The sequence below is a fragment of the Vipera berus genome (assembly GCF_964194415.1).
Source record: "Vipera berus genome assembly, chromosome: 1".
Taxonomy (NCBI): domain Eukaryota; kingdom Metazoa; phylum Chordata; class Lepidosauria; order Squamata; family Viperidae; genus Vipera; species Vipera berus.
In genome coordinates, this window is record NC_138202.1 from 111,580,533 (window position 1) to 111,599,674 (window position 19,142).

Here is a 19,142-nt window from a genome sequence, read left to right on the forward strand (position 1 = left end):
CCAAGGATTACCTCTTAACATGGTAAAATAATTCAGTAATTTATTTATTTATTTATTTATTTATTTAATTAAATTTTTATACCGCCCTTCTCCCGAAGGACTCAGGGCGGTGAACAGGGCATATCTTAAAACTACAAAAGTACAAAAGTTAAAAAAGAATTAAATTATTGCCCACAATAAAAACAATAAAAAATATATATAAATATTAAAACCCTAAGTAATTCCCCATCAGGCCAGGCCAGCTTGTTCAAATAAATGGGTCTTTAACCCGCGCCGGAAGGAGCGGAGATCCGGTGCCATCCGGAGCTCAACCGGCAGCTGATTCCACAAAGCCGGAGCGCCCACAGAGAAGGCCCTCCCCCTGGGGGCCACCAGCCGACATTCTCTGACTGGAGGCACCCTGAGGAGGCCCTCTCTGTGGGAAGGCACGGGGCGGAGTGACCCTGAGGGCAAATGGCACAGGTAGTCCTTGATTTTTAACCATTCGTTTGGGAACTGTTCACAACAGCACTGGGAAAAATGACTTATGACTGTTTTCACACTTACGACTGTTGCAGCAGCTCCATGGTCACATGTTCAAAATCCAGATGCTTGGCAGCTGGTTCAGATTTATGATGGTTGCAGTGTGATCACCTTTTGCAACCTTTTGACAAGTAAAGTCATTGAGGAAGCCAGAATCACTTTACAACTGCTTACTAACTTAACAATTAGCAGTGATTCACTTAACAATTGTGGCAAGAAAGCTCGTAAAATGGGGCAAAACTCAAAACTGTCTTGCTTAGCAACAGAAATTTTGGATCAATTGTGGCTGTAAGTCAAGGACTACCTGTAATATTTTCTGTATTCCCCCTTCCTCCTTTAAAAAAAAGTGAATAAGACTTATTCAGTAAAAGTTTGCCTGGAAGCAGTGCTAGAGACTTAGTCACTTTCTAAACTATTTTTAATTTTTTGCATTTCTTTATTTGTCCTCAATGCAAAGCTGAAAGGACTGAGTATTGTCTTTTCTCATAAGGGAGTTGGTCTATCTGTTGATTAATAATGAATTTAGTGAGCGATAAATTAGTAATCCAGTCTACCCCCATGCCACACAATGAGCTGGTGAATACTGGCTGAATCACTGATCATGCTGTGTAAGGGGCAGTCTGGATGAGCGCTTTTGTTTGCTTGCTCAAGCAACATGCAATGATAAGTTTCCTTTTTGGCAGAAATCCAGATGACACATGCAGCTCCACTGTTTCAGGTTTGAGTGGAATGTGCTTGATTGTTGCAAATATTGTGTGGGAAGTTAATAAAAAAATATAGCAAGGTTTGCTAAAACAGCTCTTAAAGATATGCAAGTCAGTAAGTCTCCTGTTGTAATGATCTACTATTAAATAAACACTCTTGCTCTTCTTCAATTTATTTCACATTTTGGGGTTAGGGTTAGGGTAAGTGAAGTGTCTGAATCTAGCAAACAGTGGCTTATTGAACAAACCTGGTTAATAAAATGGAACTTTAGTGCAGCATTGACATCCTGCTATTGCACACACACACCCACTCCCCGTTTGCTGTTTGTTCATAAGCATCAATATACTTGGGGAAGCCACAATATGCATTTTTAAGAAATACAGCATTAGCCCATGTTCATCAGTATGTTGTGACAATATATTTTGAAGTGTCTTTCTTCACGTTCTCCACCTTTCATATTTTTTTAGATTTTTAAAAAATGAAATGGAAATTAGCGTGTTGTAAAACAAAGCACCAAGCTGAATTCCTAACTATTGCTAAATGGACACACAGAGGCTGTAAGCAGCCAGCCCTTCATCAACTTCATCTGATGCAGTTAACAGACCTTCTGGAAACATCCAATATGTTCACCTCAGCAGAAACTCTTGCTTCTATCCCACTCCAGGAAGGGAGGCAAGCCAAGGCCAGGCAAGGCTCCTGCTTCATCATCATTGTGGATTTGTGGAATAGACTCCCTTTAGAATTAAGGTTTGCCCCGTGTTACAAACCCTCTGGGGGCTCTTCTGAAGAACATTGGTGGCTAGTGAACTCTCACTCTCTTTTAGTTTTACCAATAGTTATCAATCACTCTGTACTATGTTTTACCTGCTGACTATTAGACTCTCTAATCAATAAAATAACTTCCTTCAGTGCCTTTGAGAATCATCTAGACTCCAAAAACAGGCTGTAGTCCGCGGGTGTCAAACTCTCGACGTCACGTGATGTGTTGCAATGTATCACGACTTTTTTCCCATTGCCGGCAATGGGGTGGGTGCAGTTTTGGCGTGATGCATCTGGCCCATGGGCCGGCAATTTGACACCCTTGCTGTAGTCTAATACTTTCCCTTCCAAGATAGAAGAATTTTGTGACTGGACATCCCTACTATGGCAAATGTGTCCATAATACTCCTGTGGTGGTTTTAAGAAAATGCTAACATTTTGTTTTCAGGTCCTGTTAAGCATCATAAAGATCCATAATTTTCCTCAGTTATGTCTTTTTATGCACTTTTTAAAGGCTAGGAACAAGTGCCATTAACTCAAACTGGGATTGCATTTACTTCCGTACTTACAAATGCAGAGGATATTTATTGGTTAGCTGGAAGTGACCAGTGTGGTTTAATTGCTCTAGTAATGTGTGTTTTATTACTCATGAACCCTGGATTGTTTGTCCCAGGTCTAGTTTCTAATGCTGGCTGGCAGGCATGGTAAGAGGGGATAAAAACTTGCTTCATTCTACAAAGGGTGATTGATCTTTTTGCAGAAACAGGCAGACATGATTAGATTATTTTTGAAAGGAGCCTGCAGAGCTGATTAACTTTGCTTGTGAAAAAAGGCACGTAATGTGCTCCACAAAGATGTCTACTGTCACCGGACTGTACAACTGTTTAGTGAGAATACAGTGAAAAACAGTCTGTTTCAATAGATGGAAACCATATGATTCCAGAAAGTCCTCAGTCTCTCTTAACATTATAAAGTAAGTTCAACTTGCCTTTCTCATTCGGTTTTCCCAGTAGAAATCACATGGATCTGACAGAGTTCCTCAAAAGGGAAATTCAGCCAGGAAACCAAGAAGCAAGAGTGCCTCTGAGAGTGTGCATGTTGCATACCCTCGTGCTGAACAGTCACAACTGGATAAAAGCAGAAAATATTACTCTGTGTGTCAGTGTGAGGCTGCGTGGGTGGTTGAAAGGGGGGGGGAGAGAGAGAGGAACCTTATACTGTAGTATCTAATACCACTAGATGGCACCCACTGGCAATTTTTTAAGATTTAGCCAAACTGTCACATAAATTTGGCCATTTAATTATACATACTGTATCTTTGAAATTTTTCTTATAACTCGCGAATTTTGCTGACTTCTCTTATAAAAGGACATATGTTTGGCTTATGCTGAAATCTATGATTATTTCTTGTGCTGTAATCTAATCCAGATGATTGGACCTTGCATCACTTCCCAAGTTTTTAAATGCAGCTCCAATATATCCCTTTTTAAAAGTGGAGAGGAGAGCCATTCCCCACAATATGCACACAAGGCAACGTATTCTTAATCCCATCTTCCTAAAAGATTGGCTGAATGGTGTATGCAACCTGTAGGTAACCACCAGAATACTTTGGCTAAGACTGCTAGCTTTGTGCACCCTTGAGAGCTGAAAGGGTTTTTAAAAAAAAACGTTGAAGAGCAAAATAAAATTGGTGCATGCTTGAGGCTTATTGCTGCTTGAATGCAACAAGTACAGGAAGTCCTCGACTTACAACAGTTCATTTAGTGAGCGTTCAAAGTTACCAGTGACTTATGACCATTTTTCATCTTCTGTAGCATCCCCACAATCATGTGATCAAAATTCAGATTCTTGGCAACTGGTTCATACCTAGGAGTGTTGCTGTGTCCCAAGGTGATGCGATCACCTTTTGCAACCTTTTGACAAGTAAAATCAATGGGGAAGTCAGATCCACCGAACAACTGTGTTACTAACTTAACTGCGGTGATTCACTTAACAACTGTGGGAAGAAAGGTCATAAAATGGGGCAAAATTCAGTTAACAAATGCCTCCCTTAAGAACAGAAATTTTGAGCTCAGTTGTGGTCCTTGTCGAGGACTACCTGTATTACATACGTCAAATGTGTTATCTGAAACAGGCAACGCTACAAATGTGAGTTCTGCAAGTTCATTACAATCCCTAATTTGACCTTATGCTGTTTGGAACTACATCTCTTGTCTAAAATGAGATTCTTATTGGGAAATATCCCAGACCTGCAGCTGCCTGTATGACTAGAGAGAATCTCTCTAGAACCGCCATGTGCAAGTACAGAATGTAGAGAAGTTTCCATTGCAGCAAATGTACAGCAGAGGACGGTAGTTGTGTTCTTTGCAATCCTTGCTACAAATTACAAGAGACCCCTTTATGAAATCTTTCCAATGTTTTATTACAGTCTCAATCCAGAAAATATCATTAGTTCATGGGATATATACATTCTTACATGGAACCCCCTCGCCCCACTTTTTAAGCAGGCAATTGTATTTCATATACGATTCATGGACATGATATACATCAAATTAAAAAAGAAGTTTGGGAATTCCAAGGCTATTTGTGGTCCCCCAGGCCTTTCGTGCATACATTTGCTTTTCTTGGTCATACTTCAGCTGTGAGCAACTAAATGCATACAAACCCTCCCAAATGTACTGGCCAAACAGAGAGATTGGCAAGAAATGCTACCAGGAATTACTTTCGTAGTTCAGTAATCTGCAGTTATTAAGAGTCTCAACTGCCCATTTCAAAAATGGAGTTACCTTTGTCTACGGCAGGGGTGTCAAACTGCCGGCACGCGGGCCAGATGCATCATGCCAAAAACGCGCCCACCCCATTGCCAGAGCAATGGGAAAAAAAGTTGTGATACGTTGTGACACATCACATGATGTTGCGAGTTTGACACCCCTGGTTTACCGTCAGTGAGACATGACTAGGTTACACAGAGCAAGGCTCAATAAAATGTCTGGGTTTTTATTTGGTTCCATTAATGCAGTTCCCCTATGCTGCTGTCATAATGCTGTTTAGTATTTCAAAGTAAACTGAGTTTGCAAGTGAAGATGGTAGTAAAATGCTAATTACTAAGTTAAGTGCAATAATGTCATTTTTTCCATTCTAATCCGTGTTCCAGGCTTCATTTAAAAGTGGTAACCACCACTTGCCTTTAAAAATATAAGCACTTAAAAGAAAAAGAAAGTCCAGAAGGTTTTTTCTTTAAAAAAAACCAACAAAACTTGAAAATATTTTATCTTGAAAAAAATCAGCTCATTTTTACTGAAGGACAGAGTTTATAGAAAGTATTTTAAAAATGCTAGGTTTTTAAATGGCACACAAGTTCAGAAAAAAAAGAGAATGATTTCACTCTCTGTCCAAAACTGAAGTCCAGATTTTTAGCCTACCTGGGAAGAGCACTTCTGAAAAAGATATTGTGCCCTGGGACTCTTTCTAACATGCCCAATCTTTACTACGTTTTTTTAAAAATTATTTTTCTACCTCAACTACCTCAAAAAGGTTGTACTGGTACTGGGTGGTATATCTGGAGAATAATCTGGCTCATTTAGTGTTCCCACTAAAGATCACTTTAGCTGTTAATCAAAGTTCAACATATCCACATCAGTATTCACATCGCTTCTCAGTCTATTCTGAGAATGGTCAAAAACAACCGACAAAGGAAGAAGCTATTGAAAGCAGCCAGAAAGTCATAATTAGAGGAGAACATATATAATTTTGGGCAGTGGCCATCTCAAAGATTTGTCCAGGCATACACGTGGCCTCTTTCCTTGCCTTGCACTTTGTTCAACAGTAGCACAAATTGTATTATTATAAAGCTAAGGTGCTGCTGGGAATGAGAAGGGAAGGGTATATTTTCCTTCCTTTCGTTGCTGCTTTCAGATTTCAGGTTCCAATACACAGTGAATTAAATCTATTATGAGGCCAAATCAGCTGCAGCTAGTTGGAGGAGCAGAGGTAGCAATATTCTTTATCCTTAAATCAAAGCAAGTATCTTAACAAGAAACACCTTTCAAATGCTATTCAGGCTTTTGCCAAAAATGATCGGGCATAGACAAGCTTCACATTTCAGGATGGACTACAATTCCCATCCATTCCCTATTATTTGTCATGGTAGCAGTTGATGAGACTTATAATCCAAAATATCTGAAAAGTTCTAAATTGCTTATCCCCTGTGGAGACCATAATGTATTGCAGTTTGTTGCACCACCTCTGCATTGGCAATTCTCCTGTGCAACTCAGAATATATAACTAACCCACCAGAAGCTGCTCTGAAAAGAAAGACCACCAGTTGCTCTAAAGTGGAAGACGGTCCTTCTTATGGCTGGCTTCCACTGGAACATATCTATTTTCCACCGTATGAAAGTATCAAGAATTCGTTCACTTGGTAAAATTTTATTTTTACATCTTGGGTTTTAGAATAGTCCAGAATTATTGTGTGAGTAGAGAATATACATTTCTATGCTGGAGCAATTTATATGCAAAATTACATTGTACAACACTGGATGACAAAATACTTGGCATGTGACACAAATGGCAAGACAGGACTAGCACCTTGATCCCATCTTTTATCAGAGCTGAAGGATTTTTATATATATATAAAAGTCTGACTCAGGATCAACCACACCATAAAAGGCATCTGTGGATGGTCAAAAAACCTCTGTCCCAGAGCAGTATTTCTGGTTTTTATATTCTTATCAGGAATGAGATAATTTCTCTCTCATCAAGTTTTTTTTAAAAAACCCAACCACTTACTTTACAAAATATTATCATCATTCAACAAAAAAATCATCCAGCAAACAGTAAATGCTCCAGTGCATTGATAGAGTTCAGTAAAGAAATCCAGTTAGTAATACACACCTCCTTTGTTGGACGTTCTCTGCTTTGAACACTTCTCCAGCAGTTTATAGCCCTCCAGGACAATTGCTATTCAGTCCAAAGCATTATCATAGAATGGAGTCTTATATACATTTTCAACAAAGCTGTTCCAGTTTTTTCATTTGAAATTATAACAGGCACATTTTAAAAACAAAAACAAGCAGTCTGCTTCCTCCAAGGATCGTTTTTACTTTAAAAAAAAATCCTGTAAAAATATTCTGCACAACCATCTATATCCATCTAAGAAGGCAAATATACATAGGTAAAAAGAGTTTTATCTGTGCATCTGTTAAATTCGCAAAACTATCAGTCCTTCTTGGCTGGCCTTTTTACCTCCAGATGCTCTGCTTTGCTGATACGACTGCAAGACACATAAAAATAAATGAAGTGATCCCATTATTAAAGCTTAACATTTGAGAAACAAAAGGATAATAAAGTGTGGAGTTAAAAATGTTATTCCATGCAACCGAAAAATAGTGATAATCTTTACAATGGTTTCTTCAAAAATAAAGTCCAGATTTGGAACCTGCTACATATTTTAAGCTCCTGGACTTAAAAGCAATCTCAAAATTCAACCTCCTCCAGCAAAGGAAAAACAGTTTGAGGAAGCTAAATCGATTTAACAAAGCAGAACGAAAAGAAAGAGAGAAATATGGAGAATCTGGCTTTTTTATTCTCTTCTTTCTAGAATCATGGTTCAGGAATATACCCAAAGCATTCTAATGAAGGCTGCTGGGATTAAGAATATGATAGCAGAATAATTATTGCAGATTTAAATAAAAGGGACTTGCATAGGATAAATAAACAGTACAGTATCTGTTTGTAGTAATATATTCTCAAAGCATCAGAGACAATTTCACCAATTAAAACCAATTAGGTTTTCCAAGATTAAAATCTGGAGTTTGAGCCTAAGCCTGAACCATGCTCTGAGTTTATCTAACTCAAGGTCATGGAGTATGAGGGTTTTCTGAGAAGTCACCTTTTTCAATTGGAACTATTACTCATTATGAACCAGACCGTTTAAAATTAAGGTAAATTTCCTTCCAAGTACAAATAGCATTTTTTAAATCGTGGAATATAGTTCCTCAGAGGTTTACATTGTTTTTAAGGACTCTGAATTAAATCCCTTCATTTCCTATTCTTTCATTACTTTAAAAAAACATGGCACCTCAATAACACATACAAGTAGTTCTTGACTTACAAAGGTTTAATGACCATTCAAATTTACAATGACACTGAAAAAAATTGACTTATGACTGTTTTTCATACAACCATGGCAGCATCCCCATGGTCACCACCGCCATTTGCCAGGTGTGATTGCTGGCTTTGATAACCATGGAAAGACAAGCCATTCGAGCTCTAAAGACGAAAGAGGAGGAGCTAAAGCATTTGTAATTTCTTGTAGCTGGAAGCTACCCCCACCAAAGGAAGAACATTATATCTGGAGACCTGCTTGACAAGACCAGGCACAAAAGAGACTTAGGCCCCTTCAAACATACACACCCTCGGGGTTCAAGCTGGACACCAGGGGATTCTGCAGGTTCCGTGGATTGCCGAGGAAATGCTTGGCTGTAGTTCTGGGAGGTGAGTCTCTGCCGAGTTCTGACAAATCTAAGGAAAATGATAGTTTAATATCTAGCTCATAAATCCATCATTTATTCATAAATCAGCATTAGTGAATATTAATAATGCCAATTTTGTTTTCCTTCGCTCTTCTGAGAAAGAAAGGGGGGATCCAAACCTTTGAGCTGGATCAACTGTAATGGATATGAGAGTGCAAGTGTTGAACTGGGAACCAATTATTCCCAGGCTAGAAACTTGTGTTATGTAAACATGTATTTGTTTAGCACATTTCTCCATCGCCCATTACATCTAAGTGACTCTTGAGTGGTTTATACAGATAGTCCTCAACTTACAACAGTTCATTTAGTGACCATTCAAAGTTATAAATGCCACTGACAAAAGTAACTTATGACCGTTTTTCACACTTACGACCGCTGCAGTATCCCCCTAGTCACATGATCAAAATTTGGACGCCTGGCAACTGACTTATATTTATGAAGAGTTGCAGTGTCCCAAGGTCATGCGATCACCTTTTGTGACCTTCTTAACAGGAAGGTCAATGGGGAAGTGAGACTCACTTTACAACTGTGTTACTACCTTAGCAAGTGCAGTGATTCACTTAACAAGTGTGGCAAGAAAGGTCATAAAATGGGGCAAAAATCACTTAACAAATTTTCGCTTAGCCACAGAAAGTTTGGGCTCAATCGTGTCGTAAGTCGAGGACTACCTGTAATAAAAAACATACTGTAATTATAAAAAGCAGAGATAAAAACAGAAATAAAACAAAATATCCCCTCTGGGGGCAAGTGTTCCAAAGGGCAAAGGTAATAGTAGAAAGGGCTCTTTCCCTGGATCCCACCAATCGAAATCTTTAACATATTTCAGCTTATCTCAGCTGCTTCCACCGAAGACCATCAAAGGACCAGCTAAGCATCTGTAAATTTGGAAGGCCAGGAGGTTTTGGAGGGACTTTTATGTGCTTCCCTATGCTGGGCAATCAATGTCTGAGGATTCGTTCTTATCTGCAATTCGGTTTGTAAATTAGCTGAACTGTTTTTTAAAGTCTAGTCAAGAGCTGAATTAAAAGTATCTAGAAACCTGTACAGGTAGTCCTTGACTTACAACCATTTGTTTAGTGACCATTCGCAGTTACGACGACACTGAAAGAAGTAACTTATGACTGTTTTGACACACACTTATGATGATGCAGCATCCTCATGGTCATGATCAAAATTTGGGCACTTGGCAACTGACTTGCATTTATGACTGTTGCACTGTCCCCAGGTCAAACGATCATCATTTGTAACTTTCCCAGCAGGCTTCTGACAAGCAATGTCAATGGGGGAAGCCAGATTCACTTAGCGACCATATGATTCGCTTAAGAACTGCAATGATTCACTTAACACCTGTGGCAAAAAAGTTCATAAAATGGGAAAAAGCTCACTTAACAACTGCCTTCTTTAACAACAGAAATTGTAAATTTGATAATGGCAGCTAGGTTAGTGATGGTTAAATATTGGAGATGGAATTGGGTTATTCAAAGAAATGAGTGGTATAATGAAATATGGAATATGGCAATAAATGATAAATTAACAACAGAAATTAAATTTAAAAAAGGGATGATTAAATTAATTATAATGAAGTATGAGAGGATTTTATAAAGTCTTGGTAGAAGGCAAAGGGAATAAACTTTTGTTTTGGAGGAGATAAGGCGACAATTGAAATATATTGTATATTGTTAGTTGTTATATGAGAAGAAATATAGAGGGGCACTATAATATTTGTACTTTTTAATACCGTTTTTTATTTAGACTTATATGTATTGTGTTTGTATTATTTGTATTTGAATAAAATTTAAAAAAATTAAAACAACAACAACAGAGAATTTTGGGCTCAATTGTGGTCAAGAAGACAAGGACTACTTGTAATTTACTTCTGAGCCTGAATTTGAAGCCTGATAATTAGAAGGCAAATAAAATTCACAATATCGTTTGCACTTGATGGGTCATGCCAAGATAGTGTCAGGGATCAGCAGGATTCACAACAGCTTTGGCTCAGGAAGCTTAACTCAGGTTAAGTGATAGCTAGTCAAATGCTACACTTTACCAAAAAGGCATATTGTTTCTACAGCAATTGTTTATTTAAACTGAGATTTTTGAAGGCTGCACATTGGGGTTACTATCATAATATTCTTCACTGTTTCTTCTAAAGCAAAGATGGGAAACTAACACAGACCAAATTTCCGTAATATGTACTATAAATTCAAGTCAACCACAGATCCTGGTGATCAAATGGACACACCCTATGCAGTTTTCTGGGAAGGCAAAGTGTGGATTTTTCAAATGTTCCTAGTCTAACCTGCAGCCCCGGAATTCCTGATGGTCTCCTATTTTTAAGAACTAAGTACATTTAGCCCCGCTTAAGTTCCAAGCCCGCATAAATAGCACTAGTCAAGTTCTGACACCTGCTGAGACCAATCTGAAAAATAAAAAAGTGCTGTAGAAGTAAGAAAGAATACATATTTCAAATACCACTACCAAGACTACAATCTTCCACACTTATGTCTGCCTGCTAATGACTGCTGCACAGAAAAATTAAAATCTGCATAAATAGTTGTGAATGCCTATCATGCCCATTCCCCCAAAAGCAAAAGACATCTGAAAATGGACTAGGTTGGATGTAAGATAACTAGGGTTGAACCTCCCCTTCTTGAATTGTTAGCTTTTAACTCAGAACCTCCACTGTGCACTATCCTGTTCCATTCTTCTGCAGTTTTAGTCCAGTCAATAATGCACTAAATACTCAACAGAGCTGGGCCTCCACATCTATCAAGAATTTAAAAAGATGGTCAATTAATTGTTCTTTCACATGCCCCATACATACAGGGTGTACCAAAAGCCAAGCCCATAGGTCATAGGACAATCACAATATGTTTTATTGATTAAAAAAATCTGCAGAGAAAATGTTGCGGTACTTTGGAATTTTTAAAGATCATGCATTGAACAGGCAAGGAAGTATTTAGAACAAAATAGCAGCCAATTTGAAGGTTTAATGAAATGTATATGCTAAACTGGTATATCCTGTATTTTTATACAGAAAAGGGTTTGTTTTTGCTATTTGCTTCTCTGAAAGATTCTTTCAACTGAGGTTTGAACAGAAATCACTCTCACTCCACTATTTAACTACCATTTCTATGGATTCCATTTACAGCTATCAAAAATGGTTTGATGGAAATACTAATGATAATACTCTTTTTTCTCACATCCTAGTGCCTTCTAAATATGTTGGCTAATGCTTCTCATAATGCCTAGTGACATGGCCACTACCTGTATAATCTATAAAGCACCTCTGTAGGGGTACCAGACTGGGGAAGCCTTAAAACAATTCTCCTTCCTCTTTCCTGCCCAGTGAGTTATATTCTGACCTCCATTTCTCTGGTGAGTTGGCAACTCTTGGCTAATTTGATCCAGCTGCGATTCTGCCTCTGATCTGGCCTGTGGAGTAGTCACCATGGCTCCTGTCTGCTGGATGAATTGTTGTAAATTACATTGCCTGAGTTCCTTATTCAATTCCTCCAGCTCTTGGTTCTGGGCCTGAAAGACAGAGGAGGAACAGGCAGAGTAAATTCCAAATTTATTTGAAATAATAATCAACTCAAATTGCAGGGAATAAAAGGTTTGTAATTTCATCTAAGCTCCACCCAGTTTAACTCTTTTCTCTTTGTTCCTTAAATATGTAGTAGAAATCTATCAGAATTTTCAAGGCAAGTGGTAAATGGTATCAAGGTACACCTATCTGATCTTTCAAAAGTGGAGGAGAAAATTGCCTCCTTTGTTATGGAGTCATATTAAACAGGCAGCCCATTGTCTGGTATGTACGTGTGATGGTGTTTATGGAGGGTGTTGGGTAGAAGTGGAAATCCATCCAATACTTCAAGGCAATTTATTATAATTTGTAAGATATCAAAAAGCACATAATCTCAAGATCAGCTCTCTTCCATTCAAACACACTTTGGCAAAGGCAGCCAAAGATAATCTTGCCCAGCTCACATTACCTCACACTGGTCAGTCTTTGGGTGCTTTCCTCATTCCAGGGGTTTGATTAAGATCAGCTGCTGTAAAACTATCTATTCGGGATGCCGTTGTACTGTAATTAATCCCTTATTAAGACTTCTATGGTCTATATAAGCAGATGCCATTACCATTAACAGCTCTCTCTCCAGATAGTTGGAAGTCGTGGAAACACCTTTATCATTTAGAAATACCTTTATTGCATGTAGAATAGCTTTCAGCATGGTGAGGTGCACTCAGATGATGTTTGTCAGTATTTCCAAGATCAGAAAATGGTAATACTCCCAGTGTCTGCACATGTCTGCTGTTATCACGTTTGCTGGTTAAAGGAGAAAGAGAAGTCTCTAGGGACAAAGGAGGAGTAAGTCCATCCCAGAAAGGGGAGGGAAGAGGAAATACATGATAGGGTAGGAGGGTCTGACTGCCCACATTGTAAATTCTCCAAAACAGCCATGTGGCAGCAGCACACTATCTCTATTTACAAAGTGGAAAAGAGAGGACCTACTGGTATATCTGTTTTATCACAGATGGAGAATTCAGTGGACAATGATAAGTTTTCTACCATAAAGGAGGAGAGTTGCTGGGAGGAGGGCATATCAGTGCACTATTTTACAGACGGACACTATTTCTAATGTAGTCCCTATGTTAAAAAAAAGAGCATCTAGGAATCTGATAACCAGCAACATTCCAGTAGGAATAGGCAACAAATTAAGAAAGTATTTGGACACAAATATTTTTGCTTTATAACTCTGCATCCAGTGGAACTAAGCACCCAGAACATGAGATTTTATCTAAATAATATTAAATAAGTTACAGGTTTATTATAGCTGTGCAGAGTATAAAATATGATGCAGGACTGCAGAGAATTTCAGTTTAGAAACTCTCCTTTTTGTTTTTCTCATCCACTCATAACTAGTGAACTACTACTTTTACTTTAGATAGGAGACATAACAAGTTAATACAGATGCCACACTGGATGAATCTTGGAAGAAGTGAGGAAGCAGACAAAAGCTAGACATCATGTGTGCGTTCTTATGGAGTCCTCATTTAGTCAGCCTCCGATCAAAAAACCGCCAACAAGATAGCATATTTAGAGGAGTAGACATAAATTGTATGGTGCAAGAAGGAAAAAATAATTATTTATTCCAGGAATAAAGAATTATCTTGAGTTTCCCAATGGCCTAGTAGTACGATATATTTAGTTACTTTTTCCTTTCAGCAAGAATAGAAATTCTCAAGGCTTTTTCTTTGATCACAAAACTGCAAACAAGACCTGTATCAAAGAAGCCAAATTATGGGCTATGGCAAGTTTAGAACGAATCCAAAGCTTTAATCTTTATATGTGCTGAAAATAAATTTATATATAGGAGTTAGTTTATGCCTGGCCGGCCTGCTATACTTCAGGTATTACATTCCTATATGTCCCATTATACCATAAAATGAAAAGCAAGTTGATCTTTGAAGACAAAAAACTGTGAGGAGACGAGGTTTATGTAATGTACAGAATTTCTAGCCAGTATAGATAATGAATGTGCTGGTTGGAAATACTGGGCACTGTAGTATCTTCACACCTGAACAAGGGAAGGCAAAATTAGCTTACCACATGCAATTAATGAAAACTAGCCATCTCCCCCCACTCCCCTCTTCTCAAATCTCATATAGGGCATGAAAGTAGCCAGAATTGCTTTAACAGTCATATAACTTTTAATCATAGGATAGCTTCATGAAGCCATAGCATAGAGCATATGCATAAGGTGGAGGGAGAGGAAATAAATATCCAGCTTAAATTAAAAATGCAGTTTGGTTATTATGTTGATTTGCAATGATTTTGTTTGGATCACATTATCTCATACTTGAACATAGTTTGAAGGTGGTTCCCAAAGAGATATGCATAGGCATCTAATTCTGCTCCTAAGCACTGTCATGGAGGAAACAGGTGTAGCAGAGATGCAGTGTGGAACAGTCATTAGAAGCAAGCAAAATCAGAGAAGCATATCGTGAGTGCACATGGTGAAGGACAATCCTTTGGACTCACGCGTGGCTTGCTAAGAAAAAGATCATTATCTGTAAGCACAAACCTGCAGACTGTGCTCTACTTCCTCCAAGGCCCTCCCAACCGTATCCAGGCTGCTTTCAAGCTGGGCACTTTGCTTGGACTTGGCTTCCAGGTCTCTTTTTATTTTAGCTGCCATCTCCTCTAGCTCAGTAGGATTCACGGTAGAGGTTTCCTTGGTCCTCTTGGCTCTCTCAGCAATTTCCCACTGGATTTCTCTTTCCAAGGTCTCCGTTTTTACCATCAGCTCATGGATTTTTTTTGTATACTCCTCCATTGTGGCCCTCAGGCTGTGCACTTTTTCCCGCCGCTCCCTTTCATGCTCTTTTTCGGACTGTAGCTCCTTCTGCCAAAATTCTTCCTCACTCAGCTGACTCTCGTTTTGGCGGATCAGCTGCTCCAGCTGCAAAATCTCCTCCTCCTGATATGAGCCCTGGCTGCATTCCCAGTGCCTGATGTCCATTTCCAAGGCATCACCTTGCATCTCCAGGGTGCAGAGATGCTCCTGTTGGTGTAAGACAGTCTTGAATAGCTCCTCTTTGGAAAGTAACCCTCCTCTAGCTCCATCTCTAACACCCATCGGGTCCTTTCTGGGCTGCCGGAGTTTGTTTTTAGCGCAGGCATCACTTGAACTCACAGGACCCAAGTTGAAGGTTAAAGATTTTTTGGGTTGCCTGGTTCTAGGTACTTCTGTGCTGAGCGGTCTAGGTTTAATAGGCAAGCTAGCCCTGACAAACGTCCTCTCAGGCATCTGGGGGGCAGTTTCTGAAGACGGCCTCTCTATGAGGCTGGGGCCAGTACGTTGCAATATAAATTGCACATCCTGGGCATACTGGCCACATTTGGAAAGAGACTCTGCAGGACATTCATGCGGGAGAAGCTGTCTCTCCTTCTCACGTAGCCTTTGGATGAGAACATAGCGGCCTGTTTGACCTGAGAAAACAAGAGAGAGATTATGAGGAAAAGATTCCTTTGCTACAAAAAAAAAAACACGCCAGTAAATTTCCTTTCTCCTATCCAGCTGTATCAGGCTCACATTCCACAGTAATTTCCCTTGCCAGCCCACACCCATTGGCCCCTGAAGGCAAAAAGCTTTGGAGAATCGGGCATGGAGAATGGGGCAACTGATTCCCAAAGAAGCATGGAGAGGCCTGTAAATAGTGAAGTAATAAGAAGGATTGCCAGTGGTCTTCTATTTTTCTTTGTTATTTGAGTCTATATACCTAAACAAGGTACCTCCATACAGAACTAAGATTTAGGGGTGTTTTTTTTTAACTGGAGGTACCAGTTTTAAAAGCAGTTGTGATTTGGGAAGTGAGAATTTGAGAAGTGGCTTGTGCATTCATGCAGCAACATTTCTTCAAATTAAGCATGACCTTCACAGATACCCTCATCTATGTCGATAGCTCATATGTTAGTATTACAAAAGCACTTTGGAAAAATGTCACAGTAAGTGCATTACTTTTACCTGTGCTCTAAAAGGTAAAGGTAAAGGTTCCCCCGCACATGCGTGCTAGTCGTTTCCGACTCTAGGGGCCGGTGCTCATCTCCGTTTCAAAGCCGAAGAGCCAGCGCTTGTCCGAGGACGTCTCCGTGGTCATGTGGCCGGCATGACTAGACGCCAGAGGCGCACGGAACGCTGTTACCTTCCCACCGTAGTGGTCCCTATTTTTCTACTTGCATTTTTACGTGCTTTCGAACTGCTAGGTTGGCAGAAGCTGGGACAAGTAACAGGCGCTCACTCTGTTACGCGGCACTCGGGATTCGACCCGCCAAACTGCCGACCATCTGATCGACAAGCTCAGCGTCCTAACCCACTGAGCCACCGCGTCCCTACCTGTGCTCTACATGGTCACTTTAACAAAATGGGCATGCTCTCATCTGCAGCATTTTTGCTCATTTAACAAATATTCTTCACAACATACCACATATTATCCAAAATGTTTCTATCATACTTTCAAGTCTTATTTTTTCATATTTAATAAAAAAAAATCCTGCCAAGTAACAAATTTGGATACTTGCTCTATTTTTCATCATTCATGTATCACTTCCAACTGTTCACTCCATTGTGAAAAATAATTAACTTGGTCTTTGTTACACTAATTTTCAGATATATGCTCCTTGTTCCATCATATAATTTTCTAATATTTGCTGCAAATCAGTTGGACTCTGAGTCAGTTCTATGGCATACAAGAATACATGCTCATTCACATCCCTGATCAACACACTTCTAATGTTGCACAAGCATTTATTTGTAAAATTTGTCACCCGTATCGTATCCAATGACTCTGGACGGACAAGCATTCCTTAAACAATGATGCAAAAATGCATTAAACCAGGGGTCCCCAACCCTGGTCCACGCACCGGCACCGAACCACGGTATGCCAGAAACTGGGCCGTGCAAACAAGCAAAGCCCCATCCGTGGGATGCATGAAACCACACCCCCTCCAGTCCACAGAAAAACCTCTCTCCACAGAACCAGTTCCTGGTGCCCAAAAGGTTGGGGACCTCTGCATTAAACAACCAAGGGACATTATACCCACTTGTCTTACACTGCTCAGAGTTGAACCATTCAGGGAGTTTTCCATTTATTTTTTATGTGTGCTTTGTTTTCATCATACACAGCTCTTAATGTACTGAACAATCAACCTTTGATTCCATATTCATGCAAAATATTCATTTTATTGTACGCTTTCATTAAATCAACAAACCTGCAATAAACTTCCTCTCTCACACTCATGTTTTTCTTGATGATCTGCCAAAGAGCAAAATCTGTTCTTGCATGGGATATAGCCATACAGCATTTCTCAAATTTTGCTCATTGTCAATTTCACATACTCTTTTGGTCAGAATTCTGCCAAACACTTTCCCAAGCATGCTTACAACACACTAATCCTCCTGTAATTTTTTGCATTTTTTTCTTCCTTCCTTCTCTTTGTACGGGGGAACAATAAAAGCATTCTAGCGATTGTTAAGGCAAATATAGGCTTCAAAATATTAATCAAATTGCGCAGCCACTCTATAAGCATATCACATTCATATTTTAACATTTCTCCACTTACACCATCTACAGCTGCAACTTTACAAATTTTCAACATTTTCCTCTTTTTCATTATTTTTTCATGGAGTTCTCTATTTAATCTTACCCTTTTTCTTTGCTGACTATATGCTCTTTCCTATCTCTTCACTTTCCTCTACATACCCATTATCCAGTATCTTTCTCTCATGCTAATTTATAGCAGCAACTGTTCTCTTATGTAGATTTTTATCATCCAGAGGTTTGTTTTTTTTACTTCATCCCACTCGGTGTCTTTTCCATATTCCTTGGAATTAACTTTTTACATTGGATTCTGTAATTTGATTCTCTTCACTCTCCCCAAGCAGCTTCCATGTCCCTCTTTATTACAGGTAGTCCTGGTTTAACAAACTTAATTGGGAGTAGAAATTTCACTGTTAAGTGACATGGTTGTAAGTTGAAAAATCATCTAATTATGCTACTTAGTGACAGCAGTTCTGGCAGCTGACATCATTAAACAAGGGCCACATAAGTCATTAAGCGAGGACCTCCAATGACTGCAACTTTCAACTTCCTGCCAGCTTCCCCACTGACTTTGCTTCTGAGAAGCTGGCAGGGAATGATGCAAATCACAATGATGTGACTGTGGGGATGCTGTGCTGTACAAGATTCCGGTCATAACTACTATTTGCTCAGTGCCATCATAAGTTGGAACTGTCAGCGAACAAGAAGTTCACCTGTACTTCCACTCAACATTTAATCTAGACTTTCCTCAATAGAGTCCATTTTTTTCTTTCTGTAGTCATTCTATAACAGTATTTGCACTCAATTTTCCTTTCCTTTTATGCCCATTCCCCTCCCCCTATCTTCTTCTGACTGTATGAATAGCAGTCTGTCCCAAATTCAACAGCCTCTCATCACCTTCTCTCAACATTTCATTATAATCAACCAATTCCATCTTGCTTCAAGATTCTTTCCTTTACCGTATGAATACATGAAAGGACATATGTTTAAACCATGTATTTAAAACAAACAGCCCTTCTTCCAACCAGTTATTCATAATCATTCCCATTCATTCTTGGTTACTTTTCCCCCTCTTGTACTCTTGTCTCATTCCAGGCTTCCATTCATGCCATTTAACAAAAAAAATCACCCCACCTTACCTCAACAGCATTCATTCAAATTGTTGCATTCAACATAAAAGCTATTACCATCCCATGAATTCCTACCTGTATATTTACCCAAATCATTTTAGATAAGTTACATATTGTACTTTGATACTGAATTTTGCCCTTTCATTCATAATTAAATGTACATTCTTACTTACATGCATTTATTCATCAATTCCATTCCACAAGATCAGAATACTGTCATGCAAATCTATTCCGTCCTTTTTTAATTTCATTTTTTTTAAAAAAAAATCATTTGTGAATTCAGGTGTTTTTTATCTTAAATTTCTTTCACATTCCAAGTTGTAATCATCGCTATATCAGACATCGCATGCTGACCAGTTTTCTTAGTTTTGATATAATGGTTTTTAGT

The 19,142-nt window shown here is 39.0% G+C and overlaps 1 protein-coding gene across 9 annotated transcripts in view; it reads right to left on the bottom strand.

Annotated features, from left to right (window-relative positions):
- Positions 1 to 4,401: 4,401 nt before the first annotated feature.
- Positions 4,402 to 19,142, bottom strand: part of RASSF7 (Ras association domain family member 7) — a 65,714-nt gene continuing 50,973 nt past the window's right edge. For 7 of the 9 annotated variants that reach the window (XM_081341134.1, XM_081341132.1, XM_081341136.1 and 4 more), the window contains 4 exons: positions 14,609 to 15,516; positions 11,885 to 12,053; positions 8,401 to 8,508; positions 4,402 to 7,258 (listed from right to left, as the gene is read on the bottom strand). In XM_081341134.1, coding sequence (XP_081197260.1) covers positions 7,227 to 7,258; positions 8,401 to 8,508; positions 11,885 to 12,053; positions 14,609 to 15,516 — 1,217 coding nt within the window. In that variant the 3' untranslated portion in view covers positions 4,402 to 7,226. Of the gene's footprint in view, positions 7,259 to 8,400; positions 8,509 to 8,538; positions 9,188 to 11,884; positions 12,054 to 14,608; positions 15,517 to 19,142 lie in introns of those variants that run through there. The other 2 variants (XM_081341139.1, XM_081341138.1) reach the window with 2 other exon arrangements.